General features: G+C 42.6%; 1 protein-coding gene across 1 annotated transcript; it reads left to right on the forward strand.

The window, feature by feature from the left end:
• Positions 1-179: 179 nt before the first annotated feature.
• NBR1 (NBR1 autophagy cargo receptor) lies at positions 180-17485 on the forward strand. The gene is made up of 21 exons (XM_062628843.1): positions 180-347; positions 2258-2320; positions 3571-3589; positions 3972-3994; positions 4506-4721; positions 5257-5331; positions 6438-6655; positions 7732-7896; positions 8373-8579; positions 9236-9395; positions 9894-10181; positions 10610-10762; positions 11191-11266; positions 11562-11672; positions 12151-12339; positions 12458-12592; positions 12846-13203; positions 13483-13574; positions 14115-14193; positions 14771-14876; positions 15234-17485. Exons 1-21 carry the CDS (start codon positions 189-191, stop codon positions 15408-15410), a joined length of 3069 nt encoding a protein of 1022 aa, XP_062484827.1. The 5' UTR covers positions 180-188; the 3' UTR covers positions 15411-17485.
• The last annotated feature ends 383 nt before the right edge of the window (positions 17486-17868 follow it).

Genomic DNA, 17868 nt, shown 5'->3' on the forward strand with positions numbered 1-17868 from the left:
GGGAGCTGCGGCGCCGCCTCGGAAGTGCGTGTCCCCCCCCCCGGTCTGTTTGTTGTTGTGGTCCCGCAGCGCATGGCCCCGCCCTCTCCCCGCTACCAGCCAATCAGAGTGTCGAGGAGGATGAGTGGCAGGAGAAACAGCCATTAGCGTGGCGCGGAGGGCGGGAGGCTGGCCGCGCTCGGGTCGCCATGTTAGGGTCGTCGGGCCGGCGGACGGCGTGCGGCTCGGTGCCCGGGGAGCACGGCATGGAGCCGCCGGTGGAGCTCCGCGTCACCTGCCGCGGCGACACCCGCAGCTTCCTCGTGTCGGATCCGGCGCTCACGACGTGGGCCGACGTGGAGGCCATGGTGAGCGCCCTGGGGCCGCGGCCGTGCGAGCTGCGGGTGTTCGCGCCGCTTCGGGGTCCCAGCGCCTTCGCTCTCGGCTGCCGGGGCCATGTTCCCCGTTCCACAGGCTGGTGCTTTTTGTGCTGCGGCCTCAGTTTTGCTCTTGGCGTTCACGTTAACTTTTGTATTTATTGCGTACTTGGGAGTGTTTTGGAGCCTTTTTTTTGCGTAAAGCTCTTTACGGGTCACTTGTTTTTTCCCTGCGAGCTCTGTGCTCTTCTCCACAGTTACGGATTCTTGGCATTGTACTCCTGTATTTGGTCTTCTTACTCCCGTTCTTTTCCTCATGGAAGTAGATCTGGTGAAATAACACCCTTTTGGTACTTACAGAACAGTTTCCGGAGGGTGATCTTTGCTCTCTGGGTACCGAGACACTGCCAGGCTTTTGGTTTCTTGCTTCCTGGTGCCTTGTGTGTGCTAATCTGGAAATAACTGTTACTGGGTCATGTGTGTGTAGACAGTTGCTTATGGAGGTCTGTGTGTCATGTATTTGGTATCTTGAAGAGGTCCTGTTTGGTTTCCTTTGTAGTGTTAGTGAAAAGGCCTGTATTGGCTGAGGTTGTGATTCCTTTATAATAAGGATGTAATAAGGATTCCTTTGGTTATAATGAAGCTGCAGAGTTTGAAAAGTTACATCTTAAGAGATCTTGGCAGTGTTTTGTTTTCTCTCTTTCAGTTCTTGGCATGTAGCTAATATGTTCCAGTGTACCTTGTAGGTGGTTCTTGCATTGTGAATTACTCATTCAAACCTTGAGCCTCATCGTCTTCACTCGCTGTATTTCACTCTTCTGGAAGAGGTGGTAGGTCAGGCTTAAATACTGAAGTGCTGGCAAATAGACCCTGCAGGAATGGCTGAGCTGGTCAGAACCCTGCTTGCAGATTGCTCTGTAAGCAAAGCGTTGCTGTTAAGATTGAGGATGTGTTTGTGCAAGGTGTGGTGTTCCCTGACAGTGATGTTTGTCGTGGTACCATGGGGTGTCTGTGCACTTTGCTGTGTGAATTACTGTTTCAAGATAGAATCTGCTAAACTGTTGCCTGTGTTTTAGTACATTAGTGAACGTCTGTTGTTCCTAAGGGATGACCCAATCTCTGGTTTTACTTTAAGTTTCAAGGGAACAGTCTATGGTACTAGCCAGTGTAGATGCAGACCATGATTTCTTCTTGACAACTTGAGTTGTTTCTCTTGCTGCACTCCCAAATTAATTTGGGATGTACCACTGGAAGAACCCATGTGTAGCACGTTCATTGCAGAATGTACATAGCTATGGCCTTGAAGTGCTATGTAGGTCTCAACCATCTGCTGCCTTCTAAGGCTGATGGTGTTCTTATGTGAGGCCCAGGCTAGCAGAGCATGTGTCAAATATATCAGGCTTTCAGAGAGAGTTTCCATGGAGAAAAGTCCAACTTGGTAGGTAAATGATACCCAAATGTACGTGAGCCTCCAAGGCTGTTATTCGACATGGGGGGGTGGGGGTGAAAAGTGCCTTTGTTTATGGCTCATTTGAGACTGATCGCCTGCATGAGCTGCCCTCTTGATGCTTTGGAATGTCAGAGTTGGGATTGCTGGCTTTAGGCGCCTTTGGCATGCTTGAGCTCCTAACCCTGAGCGTGTTCCGGGGGTAAAGATTAACTGGGAAGGGGGAAGCATGAAAGAAATAGAGCTTTTTCTTTTCATTATAGGAGTTAGTCAAGGTTGGAGGCCTTGGGAGGAGTTGTTCAGCTCCAGAATGGGTTTTGTAGGACAGTGTTTATTTCGATGGAGAAACTGAAGGGAGGTCTGGAGGGTTAAAGCCTTAATCATGGTTAACTGAAAACACCTGTAGTCGTATCTCATTGTGTCTCACTGGTTTTGTCCTCCTTTTTCCTTACAGGTTAAAGTTTCATTTGACCTGGACAACATTCAGATCAAATACATTGATGAGGATAGTGATGAGGTAAAATACCTTCTACTCCACCATCCCAGCAGTGGCATGAACCTTCCTGCCTCTTGATAATTTGTAGTGGGTCCTTCAGGAATGTATCTTATGCATCAGAGGTGGGGGTTTTTTTGCACCTTTGATAAGAAAATAGCTGTTAGCTTTGTGGCTTCACTCATAATGTAGCATACTTATTTAAAATGCTTTTTTAGAAGCTGCTGCCTTTCTTTTTTTCCATCCCATCCATCCATAGAAACAGCCAGTGATTCTGTGTGCTCTGAGGAGAAATGCTTCTGTTGGGGAATTGTTCTTTGTCATTTGACGTGAATAAAGTGGTGGTAACGGTGCTTACAGCCATGAGAAAGCCCTGTCTTTTCAATCTGTTCTTGCCTCTGAAAAATGTAGGTCCCCCGTCATGAGCATATGTTCAGCTCGGTGATCTGGTGTACTCAAATCCTCTGCTTGTTTTATGCAAATGCTGTAATCTCCAAGCAGATTACTGACTCAGAAAACAAATTGGTTACTTCTGGTTGTCTCTGTTGAGTAACTTCCTGCTTGGCATAACCTCACCCTTTCATATTCTTTCTGGTTATCTAAAGAAGAATGTAGCTCTGGAACAGAATGTAACTGTTGTAAACTCTGTGTTCCATTACTTGGTTTGCAGCTCTGCTAAATTGCAGAGATGGGATCTGTGTTTTTATTTCTTTTTCCCCAAAGGGGAAATGTCAAGATACTTCCAGAAACACTTCAGGGAAAGGTTGTCCCCTTGTTTTCCAGCCTGTATCTCTATAAGGATATAGATGCATCTGTTAAAAAGGTTTTTAAAATACCAATAGGGTGAATCATGCAATGCTGTAGTGATTAAATAGCTTCTTGTATTAGTAACTTCTGTGTGCAGAATGGATAAATGAGCACCTGTAGATGATGGGTTGGGCTTGTATCTAAATCATGAAACGCTTTACAGCTGGGCATTAAAAGTAACTGGGTCCCCCCTCTCTGTTACTTGTATAGCAGTACTAGTGCCAGCTTACTGCCAGTAGGTGAGATCATGCTTATTCTGGCTGCTAGTAGGTGCAGAGTCCTTTCTTAGTGCACAGATCTAATGAAGAACATGCTCTGCTCCAGAGCACCACAACGTTGAGGAATGGTTAAAGGTGGCAGCAGTAACAAATACCTGAAGGAGTGGGTACATTTGTTCAGAAAGCATGTTAATGTTCAGAGAATTGTAGAAATACATTCATGTCTATTACTGTTATTTCTCTTTGCAGGTCTCTGTGAACAGCAAAGGTGAGCTGCTACTTTACTGGAGTGAAATTGGTAACCAGACCCCAGCTGTTGTTGGTGTTTCTGGAGAAGCAGCTGAGAAGGATTCCTCTTTGATTTCTAGGTTATGTGTATGCTTGGGCATCAAATGCTTCCTGAGGGAAGGAGGTTTCAATCCGTAGGACCAAATTGGAAATGACTGAATTAATGGAATGTAAAATCTCTTGGCTGTTAGAATATGTTTGCTTGTTGCTGTATGTACAGCTTCTAGTAGCCCTAGTAAAAGGGTTTACACAAGGTATGGGAGGTGCTCCTTAATGTAGGGGTTCCAAAATACTGTGTGCTAAGCTTCTATGCTGCTTGAGACAGGGAAAATTCACATTTCTTTCCTTTTTTTTTTCTTTAGAGGAATACGAGGAAGCTCTGAAGGTAAATGCTTTCTTTGACTCTTTGGATTTTGGTTTCCAACATATTCATCCTTCTGCAATTGGAATTGGTTAATTTTACAGAGACAAATCACTTTCCTTTACATGTCAGCTGTGCTGTGTTAATGCTTTCAGCTCTTTCCTCAAATCTGCTAATAATTTCAAAATAAGCATAAATTACAGCTTGCTGTAAGCTCCGGGGCAGAATGTCTGTTGTTTATTGCTCATGTGAGCAGCTTTATTGTAGAGTGAAAAATTCCTGCAGTAATGTCTGCATTTTCCTCCTTTTGCTTATAATCAACTTTTTAATAAGCATATTGGTAGCCTTTAAGAAAAGCAGAACAGAATATCAAACATAGCTGACTGGGCCTTGGCATTTCACTGGATTTTCCTTTGGTTTGGGTGTCAGTCTTTCACCAACCTTTCCAGTGTAGTGTGGTGCTGTATTTTACAGGATTTTCTGTGTTGGTTGTAAGTGCAGTAAATATGGTGATTTTTCTATACTGTTTATTTAGATTGCAGTTAAACAAGGAAATCAGCTTCAGATGAATGTGTATGAAGAAAACTCTTCTCTGAGAGGAGCTTCATATTCTTGTTCTCTGCAACCACATGGGAAAACTGGAACAGAAAAGTTGGCACCCCTTAAAGATGAGAAGAACCTTCCTTTGCACTATTCTGTGCTGGCTCAGGGGTTAGAGGAAGACTTAAAAAATGAAGAGCTGGCAGCTCAGGTAGGAGGCAGAGCTGAATTATGTATGCATTAAAACAAAGAACTCATAAGTGTAAGTCTCTTTATAGGCTGATTGTCATCTTTACCCATGCATGAAATCTGAGATCGGAAGCTGGTCTTCATTTTCAGCTAGCTGCACCCATTGTAGCTTGGGAAAGTGTTTGAATGTCTTCAAGATATTTTGATGCTGCATTTCGAAATACAGCTGCTTTCATGTTGACCATTCTGAAGTGTTTTGATAAACAAAGCAATTGGTCTCCTGAAGCCTGATTGCCATCTGGTAACTTCTGCTTGACTTGGTTTCTTTGGCATTGATGCAGAATTACACTTAAATGCTAACAATGCAGAAATCTCTCAGGAGAATGTCAGGGGGTTGTTGTGTTGCTTTCCCACTGTTTTCCAAATAACTTGAGATCTCTTTTTTTCTAAAGCCACGTAAGAGCTGTTCCCAAGTGTTTGACTTGCTGGGGTGAGGGGTTTTGCAGCTTTGTATACTTGAGGTTGGTGAACTATTTTTGTGGGTTTTCTTTCCCCAGCGAAATTTAAATCACAGTAGAACAGGAAGAACAAATGAAAAACCTCCAGAATGGTTTACTAGCTACCTGGAAACAGTAAGTGTATTTTCTCATGAATTTAGTATTCTTAAAGGAATACATAAGAGGCTATGGGTAGAAAAGATCCCTGTGATGGCAGACTCTATTCATCTGATCACACTTGCTCTCAGCACTTGTGACTAGGAATCTTAAAGGGCATTTAGGCATTTAATCCTTTTGCTTTTGTGATAAATGGAAGGTAAATGTCTATATGGCTGTACAGTGTAGCTGTTACCTTAAAAAGAGTTTATGTGCCACTTCTTGTGCAGAGTGGATTGTTTGGTTTATGCACTTGATGGGTTTGAGTGCAGGTTTAAAAGTAGCTCCCATGATAGAATCCTTGTTGTGCTCCTGGTAGCTGTAGGAGCTTCACTTGTGATGAGAGAGAGCATGAAATACAGTGTTGCTGTTGGATGCTCTGGTTTGACCAGTTTCAGGAGGATGATACTTAGTTCCTAAACTTGGAGTAGAGCTTTTGATGACCTTGCTTTTCTTGATTGTTCAGTTTAAGAAAATACTTTGAGGAGACCATTGAATATACCCTGTAGGTTAATAAATTGTGGGTGTTAACTTGTTTTGAACGGCCAATAATCATAACTGAGAGACAGTTAGATATGAATGCTTAGAATAAATTAGCCAGTGAGTTCTTGAAACTAAAAGGTGCAGTATACAATAGTATGTGCATTTTTATTTAAGCTTTTTTCTCAGTCTCCCTTCCTTTGCCACCTTTTCATACAAATAAAAGATGGGGGACTTAGTGGCTGTATTTAAAACATCCCTGGTGGACCAGACCTAATGCTAGTGACTCCAGGGTTTGTTGGGGTTAATGCCTCAGCAGTTGGTTTCCTTCCCCTTGTGTGAAGCTATGGAAGAACCTGAATGTTGTCAGCAGCAGTATAGGATTTCTGAATTTTTCTCGTTAAAAGCTCTGAGCTGGTATTTTCTAAAACCCAGATCCCCTTTGAGGAATGTGATGCTTGTTTAATTTCATCTGGAATGTGCTGGGGGGATGGGAAGTGGATTATGAGCTGCTTTATGGTTTATGTATTGGGAGACTTGGGACAGTGTAATCTAACTTTTGAAGCTGCGTAGGTGGGTTTTATTCCTGACTACTTGGTTTCCAGTTTAGGGAGCAAGTCGTTAAGGAAACTGTTGAGAAGCTGGAGCAGAAGCTGTATGAGAAGCTTGCTCAGCAGAATCAGCTTCCAGACTTTCCAGAGAGCACTATTACAGCAGAACCCTCAGTGTCAGAGAGCCAGTCAGAGGATGGCAACCAGTGTGACTGGCTCATCTCCTGCTGCAACTGCCAGGCCCGGATCATCGGAGTTCGTTACCAGTGCAGGTAGAATATGATGAGAGATGGGAGTGTGGGAAACCTGACATGGGAGTGAGACCGAGAAGCTGCCTTGCTGTTGTAGATCTCTAGGTTTCTAAGCTGCAGCATGCTGTACATCTCAGATTGTGTAATATGTGTCTCAAAGAGCTTATGTGCTCTGTTGTGACTAGACCTTATCTGCATAAGAACAAGATTAATACTGTTTTGTGAAAATGTGATCTTTAAAACAATGAGAGAACTTTAATAACACGTGCTATATTCTCAAACACTCATTAGCTTTTTTGCATATAACATGCAGTGATGGTAAGGAAAATGTTCTGTTCAGTTAACTAAACAGAAAAGCAAACAAAAAAGGGCAAAACTTGCATCCACCACTGTACAATAGTCTGCTAGTTCCGTCACTCAGTGAAGCTAAGGCAGGTCATGTCTCTCGTTAATGATCTCACTGTTGTCAGTTTAATACCATGAAATAGGTTCTGACAAGTGTCTTAAGTGAGGTGTCAGAAGTGAGGGTTTTATTTGAATGAGGCAGTTGCTGTAGAGGTCAGCACTTTAGGACTAGGCAGCAGCAGTGAATGGAATGCCAGTAGGAGGTTTTCTTTGGATGTTTGTTTTCCTTGCTGGCAGGAAATGCCGGTCTGTTTTTTACCAGTCCTGCAGGACCAATCTGCTTTGCATCCCTGAATGCTTCGGTTGACTTATTCTCTGTTTTCAGAAATATGATGCTGTTTCTGACATTGAATTTCAGTAGAATGTTTTATCCTTCATAGCAACAATTGTTAATCACTTGTGCTAAAGGAAACATTGATTTTTTTTTTTTTTTTTCAATGTGTATTGAAGAAGGAAGTGGGAGCTATATTGCAGTTTTGCCAGGAAGAGAGATCTATGTATTCCAGATGGCTCCAAATATTGATGTATAAGTGAGAAAACCAGCTTCTGTTTCCCTCAGGCACTGCTTCCAATGGTAGCATGTTACAGAATTGTTGCTCTGCAGAAATTTAAGGCTTACTTATCCTTCAGTGTCTTTTTCTGTGCATTAATTCTTTGCTTCTTGGTAACCTTCTGCATCTTCTGCTTTGCAGCCTTTGCCCAGCCTACAATATCTGTGAACAGTGTGAAGCAGGAACATATGCACATGATCCTAATCATGTCTTGCTGAAGCTGCGAAGACCTGTGCTATGTGTTGCTGAGAATTACAGCCTTGCAGAGTTCTCCCCTCGCCTGCCTACTACTCTGGAGCAAGTTAGGTAAGTGGTGGCACCTCTCAATACCTGGCAGGTTTATCCTGATATCAAAGTGCGGTTGATGTTCAGCTTTTAGTGTAGATTTAGTGATAATGAGAAATGGAAATTGTACTTGGACTTCATTGTGAGTAGCAGAAAATAGCTGTAGACTTACAAGTGGCCTAAGTCATGAATCTTACAGCATTTTTAATAACGAAGTAGAAAAGACAGAGTGTTGTCATAGGTGGGCAGCAACCTCTGAGAGCTTGCTTTTTCTTTGAGCATACTCTAATCTGCCTTCAAATTTGTTCTTTCACTGAAGCCATTCAAAATATCTTCACAAGCAACTATGAAGATGTTTTTTTAAAATCATCTGGTATCCAGTCTAGAAGTATGAGGCATTTCCTGAAGTGTTCCCTTGGAGACTAAAGCTGTGTTGGCTAGAGCTGAATTCTAATCAGCTTAATGTATTGTAACAACGTGGCTTATTCTCTCTGCAGGCTCCAGAAACAGATGGACAAAAGATTTCTGAAGGCAGAAAAGCAAAGATTACGAGCAGAGAAGAAACAGCGAAAAGCAGAGGTCCGAGAGCTGAAAAAGCAGCTCAAATTGCATAGGAAGATTCATCTGTGGAACTCTGTCCATGTACTGGAAACAAGTGGCTCACCTACTCTGAAATCTGAGAGTCTCCAACCCAACACCTTCCTGTAAGAGATGTTGTTAGCTGAGCATTTCTTAGTTGTGCTGCCTGAGCTTTTGTGATGAGACCAATTTAAAGTAACAGCAGGAGCTTATGTGAAAGTGTTATTTGTCAGTGGACCCTGTGAGAATTTTGTCTCGGTGGAATTGGCAAGGTGGAGTGTTCTTACTGGTTTTACCTGGGAGGAGAGTAGGAGAATTAAAAGCCCAGCTGGTGGTTATTCCCAGAAACATACCTATTGATGCAGACCAAGGAGCAAAGGGAGTGCCTGGGAATACATATATCCCAGGCATGTGCATATGGTGTAAAGGAATGTTACTGTCAGTCTATCTTCCTGCTGTATTGTCTTTGGATTAAAGTACATGGTGTGTGCTCATGTGCAGTACTCTTAGTTTCTTGTTCTGTGGTCTTAGGCTGGGGCTCATGAGCAGCTTTTACATTTCCTATCCCCTTGGGTTTTAGGAATGTACAGCTGTAAAACTGTGTTTAGACTTCAGCTGAAAACAGTAGCTGCAATGTCAGAATTTACAACACCTCTAGAGATAGCAGGAGGAGTTGAGCTAAATGGCCTCCTCTGTTCTTAGCCAGTGAATAGCTGAATGGCTTTCTCAATTTGGGTGGGTTTTTGGTGTATTTTCTGTTTGTTTCTTCCCCCAATCCCAGGAGTCCTATTCAACCCTTCCAAGCAGTTGTCCCAACACTAAGTGCAGTATTTGTGGATGAGAATTTGCCAGATGGGACTCGCTTGAAACCAGGAACAAAGTTTATCAAACACTGGCGAATGAAGAATACTGGCAGTGTGGAATGGAGCTCAGACACGAAGGTATCCTGCTTTTGCTATTACTTCTACACACTAAAATAGTTCTTGAAGGTAGTATTTGCATGCATTAGGAATTGAATTCTCTGTCAGAGCCTGTTTAGGATTTCATTAGGCTTCTTAACTCACAAGGTAGAAATTGTGAGATGAGAAGCTGTCTGGGTACTCTTTACAACTGCAGACTACAGGAGGAAAGCAATTAACATCCCTGAACATGCCTTCCAGTGCTGTTGTGTTACACTTCAGCCTTGTTTACAACATGCGTTGCTTTTCTGACTTCAAAAAGCCTTTCTTCTGTGAGTGAGGGCATTCATGTTGAAAAATAGGGCTATAATCTTACTTTGTGGTGATAGTGACTAATGTGAGAATGTTTACTAGCAGCCTCTCTTCTCCATGCGGGTATCTGCAAGGTCTTTCAGAAGAGAAACTTTGAGTGCTCCTTCCTGCTCAGTATGTAGAGAAGTTTGTGAAGTTAACTTTTGCTTTTCCTATTGTATGTTTCAGTTGAAACTGATGTGGGGAAACCTGACTTTGGCATCTTCTGAAAAAAAAGATGTGTTGGTGCCATCCCTTCCCTCAGGACAAGTAGGAACTGTTTCAGTTGAGTTCGTAGCTCCTAATATAGAAGGAACTTACACTTCTCACTGGAGATTGTCACACAGAGGAGAACAGTTTGGGCCCAGGATCTGGTGCAGTATTGTTGTGGATCCTTCCCCAGCTGCTGAATTTCTAGAAAGCAATGGAAAGGATCCTGACTCCTGCCAGAAAGCTAAAGCTACCAGCACCAAAAAGGCAAGTAGCTCATCAAGTGTTTGGGGTGGTTCTGGATTGCTTAGGAGAAGGAGCAATATGTCTTGTTTAGTGCAGTGGCATAGTGTTCCTAGCTATATTGATTTCCATGGAATTCTTTTAGCTGTTTGCTTCTAACTTGTATCTTTAATAGAAAAGAAGCAGAACTTCTATGTAAAGTTCTTTTTGACAGGCATGTGATTAGTTATCAGTCTGTTGCAGATACTTGTCCAGTCCTTTGACTGAACTGAAACACTGCAGAATTCTCTTTATGTTAGATGTTGTTCTCTTGGCTCTAAAATGAGTTGATTAAAATATCTTTCAAGTTACTTGTGTTCTTACACACAAAATTCAGGCTTTATGTTTCATGTAACTTGTTTTATCTGCTGCATGAGGTGCTTCTGGGACATCACTGTTTTTTCCTTTTGCAGGATGTTTCCTTTAAGACAGAAGCAGGTGCTCAAGTAATGGGTGATATCATGGAGCAGGTTGAAATACCTCTGCCAACTATTCCTTTAAAGGTCAAAAATCTCCCAAGTGAGAGAGAATTTTATATTCCATCTGTTGACCTCCTCACTGCGCAGGTAAAGTGCTTAAATACGCATAGAGATAAAGCAAAGCACCCTTGGCTTGATCTCTAGGTATATAAATGTCTGTAAGAGCAAAAACCTTCTGAAATCTGAAAGAGCCACTGTATTTTCAGGAAGTATATATTGCGTTTGCAGAGCTACTTTCTTAGCTTGGTATTTGGGACTGTCACTGTGTGGAAGGGACAGACTTAAGAGTCAGTGGGGTCTTTCTCTGGCCCCTGACAAGGGAGGGGCCTCTTGCTCCCCTCGGTTGCTTGCCACGTTCTATGATGTGGATGTTATGGGAAAACTGCCTCTGTCTGGAGATCATGCTGAGTAACAAAGTGAGTTCTTTGTAAGTTAATGGGATTTGGTGCTGGGAAGTACAGTGTAGGATTTCATTCGGGGTTTGCTGATGAGAACTCTGGTGTTTCTTTTCATAGGACTTGTTATCCTTTGAGCTGTTGGACATTAACATTGTGCAGGAGTTGGAGCGAGTGCCACACAATACTCCTGTTGGTAAGGTTCTCATAGTCTGTGTGCTATCTAGCACAGACAGTTTATGCTTTGTAGTTTTCAGTCTTGGCTTGTTTTCAGCTTCACAGTCCCAAGACCGTAAGATTCCAGAACTTGAAGGCTGCTGTTTTCTTTGCTCACCTAGTGCTGGTGTACTGCAAAGTTAGTGATTGACTTCACTAACTGATCTTGTGTAAGATAACTGAGTTTCTTCTGTCTTGGAAGAAGATCGCTTCTTGTAAGGTTGCCACCTGGAGGAAGGAAGGTTCCTACTCTCTTTGCTACTTTTGTTTTTCAGACATGACTCCCTGCATGTCCCCTTTGCCACATGATAGCCCCTTGGTGGAGAAGCCTGGTTTAGGTCAGATAGAGGAGGAGAATGAGGGGAGTGGATTTAAACCAGTGCCTGGTAAGCAGGAGTCCCGGGGAGCTTGGGCGTGAGGGGAGGAGGATATTGTCACTTGTGTGCAGTCAGCAGACAGTGTCTAAAGGGAGCTCCAACTCCTGTCTTCTGTGGAAAACCAAAGCAGTTGTTTGCCTTATAAACATGTGGTCTGATGCTGTTCTCTGATTGTAGAAGTTGGAGCATAATACATGCAGAATTCAGAAATACAAATGTTTCCCTTCACTTGTTTAACCACTAGAATTGTTGGGAGAATGAGCAGTTTGCCCTGTATAGAGTGGGTTATACTCAAACATGCTGGGTGTAGCCCCCATGCTTCCCAGTCACTGTCACATTCAACTTGAACTGAATTCCAAAATCTTTCAGTTTCTGAAAAGCACTAACACAGGGTCAGTGTTAGCCTTGCTGAGCCTAAAAAAATCCTTCTTGCACTTAACATTTCCTTGAAGTGGTATTAGAATAACTTCTTGTTTCCCTGTGGAAGGAGTGAGGGAAGCCTGCTTTCCTGCAGGTACTTGTCTGGTGAAAGCAAAAGCTGAACATCCATTGAATCAGGAGGAAGGGGAGGAAGACATGAGTGGGACTCAGTTTGTGTGTGAAACTGTCATTCGTTCCCTAACCCTGGATGCTGCACCTGACCATAAGCCCCCCCAGAAGAAGAAAGTTCTCCAGAGTAAGTTCTGTCTCTGCTGCTTTCTGTGGCTTTACTGTTGTGCAGTCAGCTATTGGCTGCAAATGGCTCTGCTCTGCAGGTGGTGATACTGCTTTGCTTTTCTTGCTTGTTCTATTAGACTCTTCACAAACTCTGCAAGACACCTTCAGTTGTAATACAATAAATGAAGAATCTTCTGGGATCAAAGCTAATTCCACTTTCAAAAAGGAAGCAAAGATTCATCAGTCAGAGGCAATAACGGAAAATGACTGTGGTAAGTAAAACAGGTTTGATTTTCAAGATAAAGCTGTAAAAAGGGCTAAACAAAAGAAAATGAGATCTAAAACCATCTGATGCTGTTCTAGGACATCAGGAAATGGGTGTCAGTACTTGGTACAAGCAGCTGGTTTAACTTCTGCTTAAAAAAATCAGTGAAATTTCCAAGACAATACTGACCTTGTGCTAGCCATACAAAACAGACAGTTGTTAATATTCTACTTTCCTTCTTTATTTTTTTCCTCTGTTAGGGGACCTACCACTACCTGATGAGAGAGCAGGTCCCTGTAGTGATACTGGCAGTTCCAATGATGTTGAAGATAAGGATGATGTTCAAAGTCAGGGCTCCTCTGCTTCATCAGAGGATTATATCATTATTCTCCCCGAGTGCTTTGACACCAGCCGTCCTTTAGGGGAGTCTATGTATAGTTCAGCTCTTTCCCAGCCCAGTTTGGAGAAGACAGGAGAACCTGAAACAGGAGCAGAGAACCCAGAAGGGGGAAGCCAGCCACAGGTCCACAGTGTCACTGATATGTTGACAACCTCACAAACACTGGCCGCCGAACCGTTAACCCCAGAGGCTGCAGACACCTCAACCCAGACACAAAGGTATGCTTCTCAGACAGGAACAAAGTGGTTACATTAATGTTGCTGTAGAGTCTGCAGGTGTTGTGCTTGAGTGTCCAAACAGAAATAGTTGTAACAAACATTTTTATCTCGCACTGGAGATAAATCCTGCATCTTTTTACATAGCCTGTACTCACTGCTGAGGGGGGTGCAAGAGGCATGGGAAACTTCTTTCGTCTGTTGATCTTGACTTATCTGCCTGTCTACATGTAGAATGAAAGTAGTAAAAGCAGGGTGTTTTTTTTTGCCTTATGTTCTCAGGAATCTTGCATCTCCTCAGGATCATATCTTCCAAGAACTAAACCTACCAGCTTCAGAGAATCTCTCCTCCACTCATAATCAAATAAGAGAAGGTACTGACAGTGCTTTTATGAAGGATGCATCCTATTGTTATCACCTATTCCTTATGCCAAGTATTGCATTGGGTACCTTGTTATTCTTGAGAGCAGAATCTACCAAGTAATGATTGGGGTTTGTTTTTTTCCTCTGGCTGCTGAAAATTTACTATGTAGAAGATTTGAATAAAGAAAGAATTGGGTTTGTGGCTCAGTGAAGAAATGGTAGGATGGGACTTGGAAGTGTTTGTAGATACCTGGAAAATTAGCTTGCTCTGGAACTAATGAGCTGTATATTTAAGCTGCTGTTACAGTCACTGAGAGCTCAGGTTTGTCTCATGTTGAAGTAAACACCCACGACTTAACAGCCAAGTGACTTCTGAAACTTTTGCTTGTTTTGACTGCAGTGAGAATTCAATTAGAATCTGGAAAACTAAATGTAGAAAGTGTTAATTTTGGATTGAATACCACTCCTTTCCATTTATCTGCATATTGTGTCTCTTCGGCTTCACACTTACTGGACATGTTGATAATGATACTTGCTTCTTCCTCTTCCAGAACCCAGTGGTGAAGACAGTCATGGACCAGGATCTTCTGGATTTCTAGCTAGTAAACGGAAGTGCTCTGAATACCCAAGGTAATGAAGCTGTGACTTCACACATACTGTTCTAAACTAAGAACTGCTAAATTTGCTAAATTAGACACCTAGTTAAAAATACTGGTTTCACTTAGTGTTTTCCAGAAAGGCCTCACTTTTTTAAGGAAGCTTATGCTGAATTGCAGAATACTGTATTGGCGTAAGATCTTGGTGTCTACTTAGGCACGAGGGTAAAGGATGTAGAGGTGGCAGGTAGAAGCGTATGAAGAGGTCAGACTGAACTGTTCTAGAAGTCTGGATTTTTTGTTGACTATCTTGGGATTCTTAAAATGGTGATTTTTATAAGTCACCTCCGTTAGGCACCTGAAGATACTGACACTGGAAGAGTAAGAGAAAACACTGAGTGGCATATTAAGTAACTTGAAGCTACTCTGACCTGAACGGATGTGTCATATAGGTTAGTCCCCAGACAGCAGTAATTCCTCTGGATCATAGGTTTTTTTCTCTCCCCAAGAACTAAGTCTCCATTGGCACATCAACAGGGAAGAGCCTTGCATTTCACATGAAACACATACTTTATTGACCCTGAAGTAATGGCTGATTTCTTTCTCTGCAGATACCCTCAAGGAAGCAGCATTGCAGGAGAACTTGTTAAAGGTGCTTTGTCGGTTGCTGCTTCTGCCTACAAAGCATTGTTTGCTGGACCACCCACTATAGAACAGGTAAATATCTTTCCTGTATGCTAGGGGAGTTTCATGGAATGCCAACCTTAAAGTTATAGGTGTATGTTTCATGCATGTATTGAGATTGTATATAGGACTTCATGCAACAGTAGAATGTTCAGCTCAGTGGCATCCTTTTGAAATATGCTGCTTCATGAGGAGGCAGGGAAATCCATACTATGGGGACATGTCTCTTGCAGCCTCATGGAAGAGTAGTAATTCACCTTTTTGCAAGTAAACAGTGAATATCAACAGCTTAATTGTGGACAAAAGGATCTCTGTGCTTTAATTATATTCCAGAGTAATGCTTCAAATGGGAAAAACTCTTTTTATAGCTTATCTGCCTTTCGTTTCCAGCACTCTGCAGCTACAGAAGAGCAAACTGCCACTCTTCTTTCCAGTCTGTGTGAGATGGGGTTCTGTGATAGGCAGTTAAACCTCCGACTGCTGAAGAAACATAACAATAACATGGTTCAAGTGGTAACTGAATTGCTTCAGCTTGGAAACAGTGACTGGTACAGTGGTAGGTGCTGAACCTTCCTGGTGGAGGGAAGAGTCTTCTTCATTGGGTAAACTCTCCCAGAACACCCCAGCAGTAGCAGGCTGTGCCTCAGCTGTGTTCTCTTTGGAGCTGTGACTACAACTTTGGCTTTTCTTTGAGCTTTTGACTTTTTGTTTTTCTCATGGAAATGTCAAACAGTGCTTGTCACAGCATCTTAAGAATTGGAGACCAGGATTTCACCTTTGATTTGGACCTCACAGTTAGACCTCATGAGTAGCTTTGTAAGTCTCTAATTTCATACCAAATCCTTTTATCAGGGAACCCTGTAGAATTCCTTAAACTTCCACCTGGATGAGAACTTCCGCTCTTATCACATGTAGGATGTTTCTTGTTTAGGCAGCTGGAAACTTGTTTTGTTGACTTTTAAGAAGCTTTGGACTAGCAACCAATGTAAAACGCTGCTGTACAAAGTAGTCTTGCCTAATTTACAAGAGATGCCCACAACTAGCAAGTTGTTCCTTCTGATACGATGTAGTAATTGATTTGTCCAGTGCATGATAGTAATGCGACAGACTTAAACCTTACAAATGATTTCTAGAGAACAAGATTGCTCAGACACAAAAGCCATCTTAAAGCATCAAACAACTTCTGAAAAGTCTGAAAGTGGAATCACTCTTAAACTAAGAATACCAGAATGTAGCAGCATGAAGCAGGAGAGTGAATTTACCAGCAGCAATAGAACCAGCTCTAGTACTGATAGCACAAAGCATATCTCCTAGGGGAAAATATAGCTTACATAAAATGTTTTGTTAAAGTGGAATGTGAGGGAAGGAAAGGCCTTTGGAAGAATCTTTTACAGGCTTGTTGTAGAAATGTTAAGTCTTTCTTTCAGGGTAATGCACACCTCTCATGTTTAATACCACATAGAAGAATTGAGGAAAGTGTAGAAACCCAGAGCTGAACTGGAGTACAAATTCTGGTGACGTTTAGGAACAGGAAGAGTGCTTGAGGCAGGGACTGTGTGACTTGTGTTTCAGTTGGAACAAGGCATTAACCGAAGCAGTTTTATGGGTGTGGTATCCTGTGGTGGTTCTAGGTGCTCCTGTGTTTCCACAGATGTGTCTGTAGGATCCATTTTGCTCACAAGATTTTGGTTTAAATGCCCATATTTAATTTGGACCTCTTCTAAATGTGTTGAGAGGTTTGATTCTGAAGCAGCACAGGAGACCAGCAATATACACTGCTGTGCAGTGGTGTACCTGGAGGTAACTCCTCAGTCTGGTCCCTCTGGAGGTGACAGCAGTGCTGGCTACGTTCTTGCTTTCAAGCAGACTTTTCCTTGCTGCAGAAAAACAACATTGATCCTAAACTACTTTATATTACTGCTACTTCCAATCAAGATGTTCTTGTTGTGTCACACTGTAGATGAAGCACGATCAGGATTGTGGCTGGCCAGGTGATCAGTAGTAGTAAGTTTTTAAAAGACATAATACCCTTAGACAGATGATTAAAATAAGTGAAGAAAATAAAATGTATCATACCATTTTTGTTTTAAACCTATTTTTATAGATTGTGGGGGAGATACTCTTAAATGTTTATTTTGAGATACAGTAGAACTATTTTGCAGTGTTTCCCATCTCTGTACACCAGTACAACTGTCTGCTGGGACCAGGTAAAGATCATTCTGTAACTTGGAACTACTGGTGTTTTTCTCACCTGCACTTATGCATACTGTTTGCTGCCTACTCAAGAATGAGGAGGAAGGATGTGGAGGAAGAGCAGTAGCTGATGATGTTTTGGAGCATGGAGTGATTATCTGCTTTGATCTGGAGTGCCCAGCAGGACGTGTGCTCTTTATGTGTGTACCTTCATACTTGGCCTGTTGAAGTGTTCTGTAAATGAATGAAGCACTACAGCATTTGGGGAGGAGCATTTCATGGCAGAGTGAAATGTGAAGTGTGAAATGCTGTTTTTCCATATGTTAATTTTTAGTAGGGTTTAGACAATGAATGCTCAGGCTTAAGATAGAGATCTCTCTGTTGGCTTTGTATATTTTGTTAATGGATGCATGGTATAATTTATAATATATTCTCTAGTGCAGATGTGACCTCTGTATCTTATTTGGGGTGAGCGCCTTCAATGTCAACCATGGTGAGGGGGAGCCGGGACAGAGCCCCTTTTCCTCTGCCCTTACACCAGGCCTCTTGGCCTGTGGGTAGGGGTGCTGGCCAGAGTGCTCAGAAGCCTGTGCCTTGGCTGGCTCAGTGATGGAGCAGCTTCTTAATCAGCAGGTATATGGGCACGGAGGGGAAATGGGAGGCTTGGTGGGAGAAGACCTTAAGGGAAGACACAGCTGTGACGGGAAGGAATGAACCACATCAAGTTCAGCAGCGTCCTGCCCCTGGCTTGGGACAAACATAAGCACAGCTATGGGGCGAGTGGATGGGGCAGCCCTGAGGCGAAGGGCTTGGGGGTGCTGGTGAGGGGAAG

Source organism: Pezoporus occidentalis, unplaced genomic scaffold (assembly GCF_034315485.1).
Source record: "Pezoporus occidentalis ecotype Australia unplaced genomic scaffold, CSIRO_AGI_Poc_V1 ctg324, whole genome shotgun sequence".
Taxonomy (NCBI): Eukaryota; Metazoa; Chordata; class Aves; order Psittaciformes; family Psittacidae; genus Pezoporus; species Pezoporus occidentalis.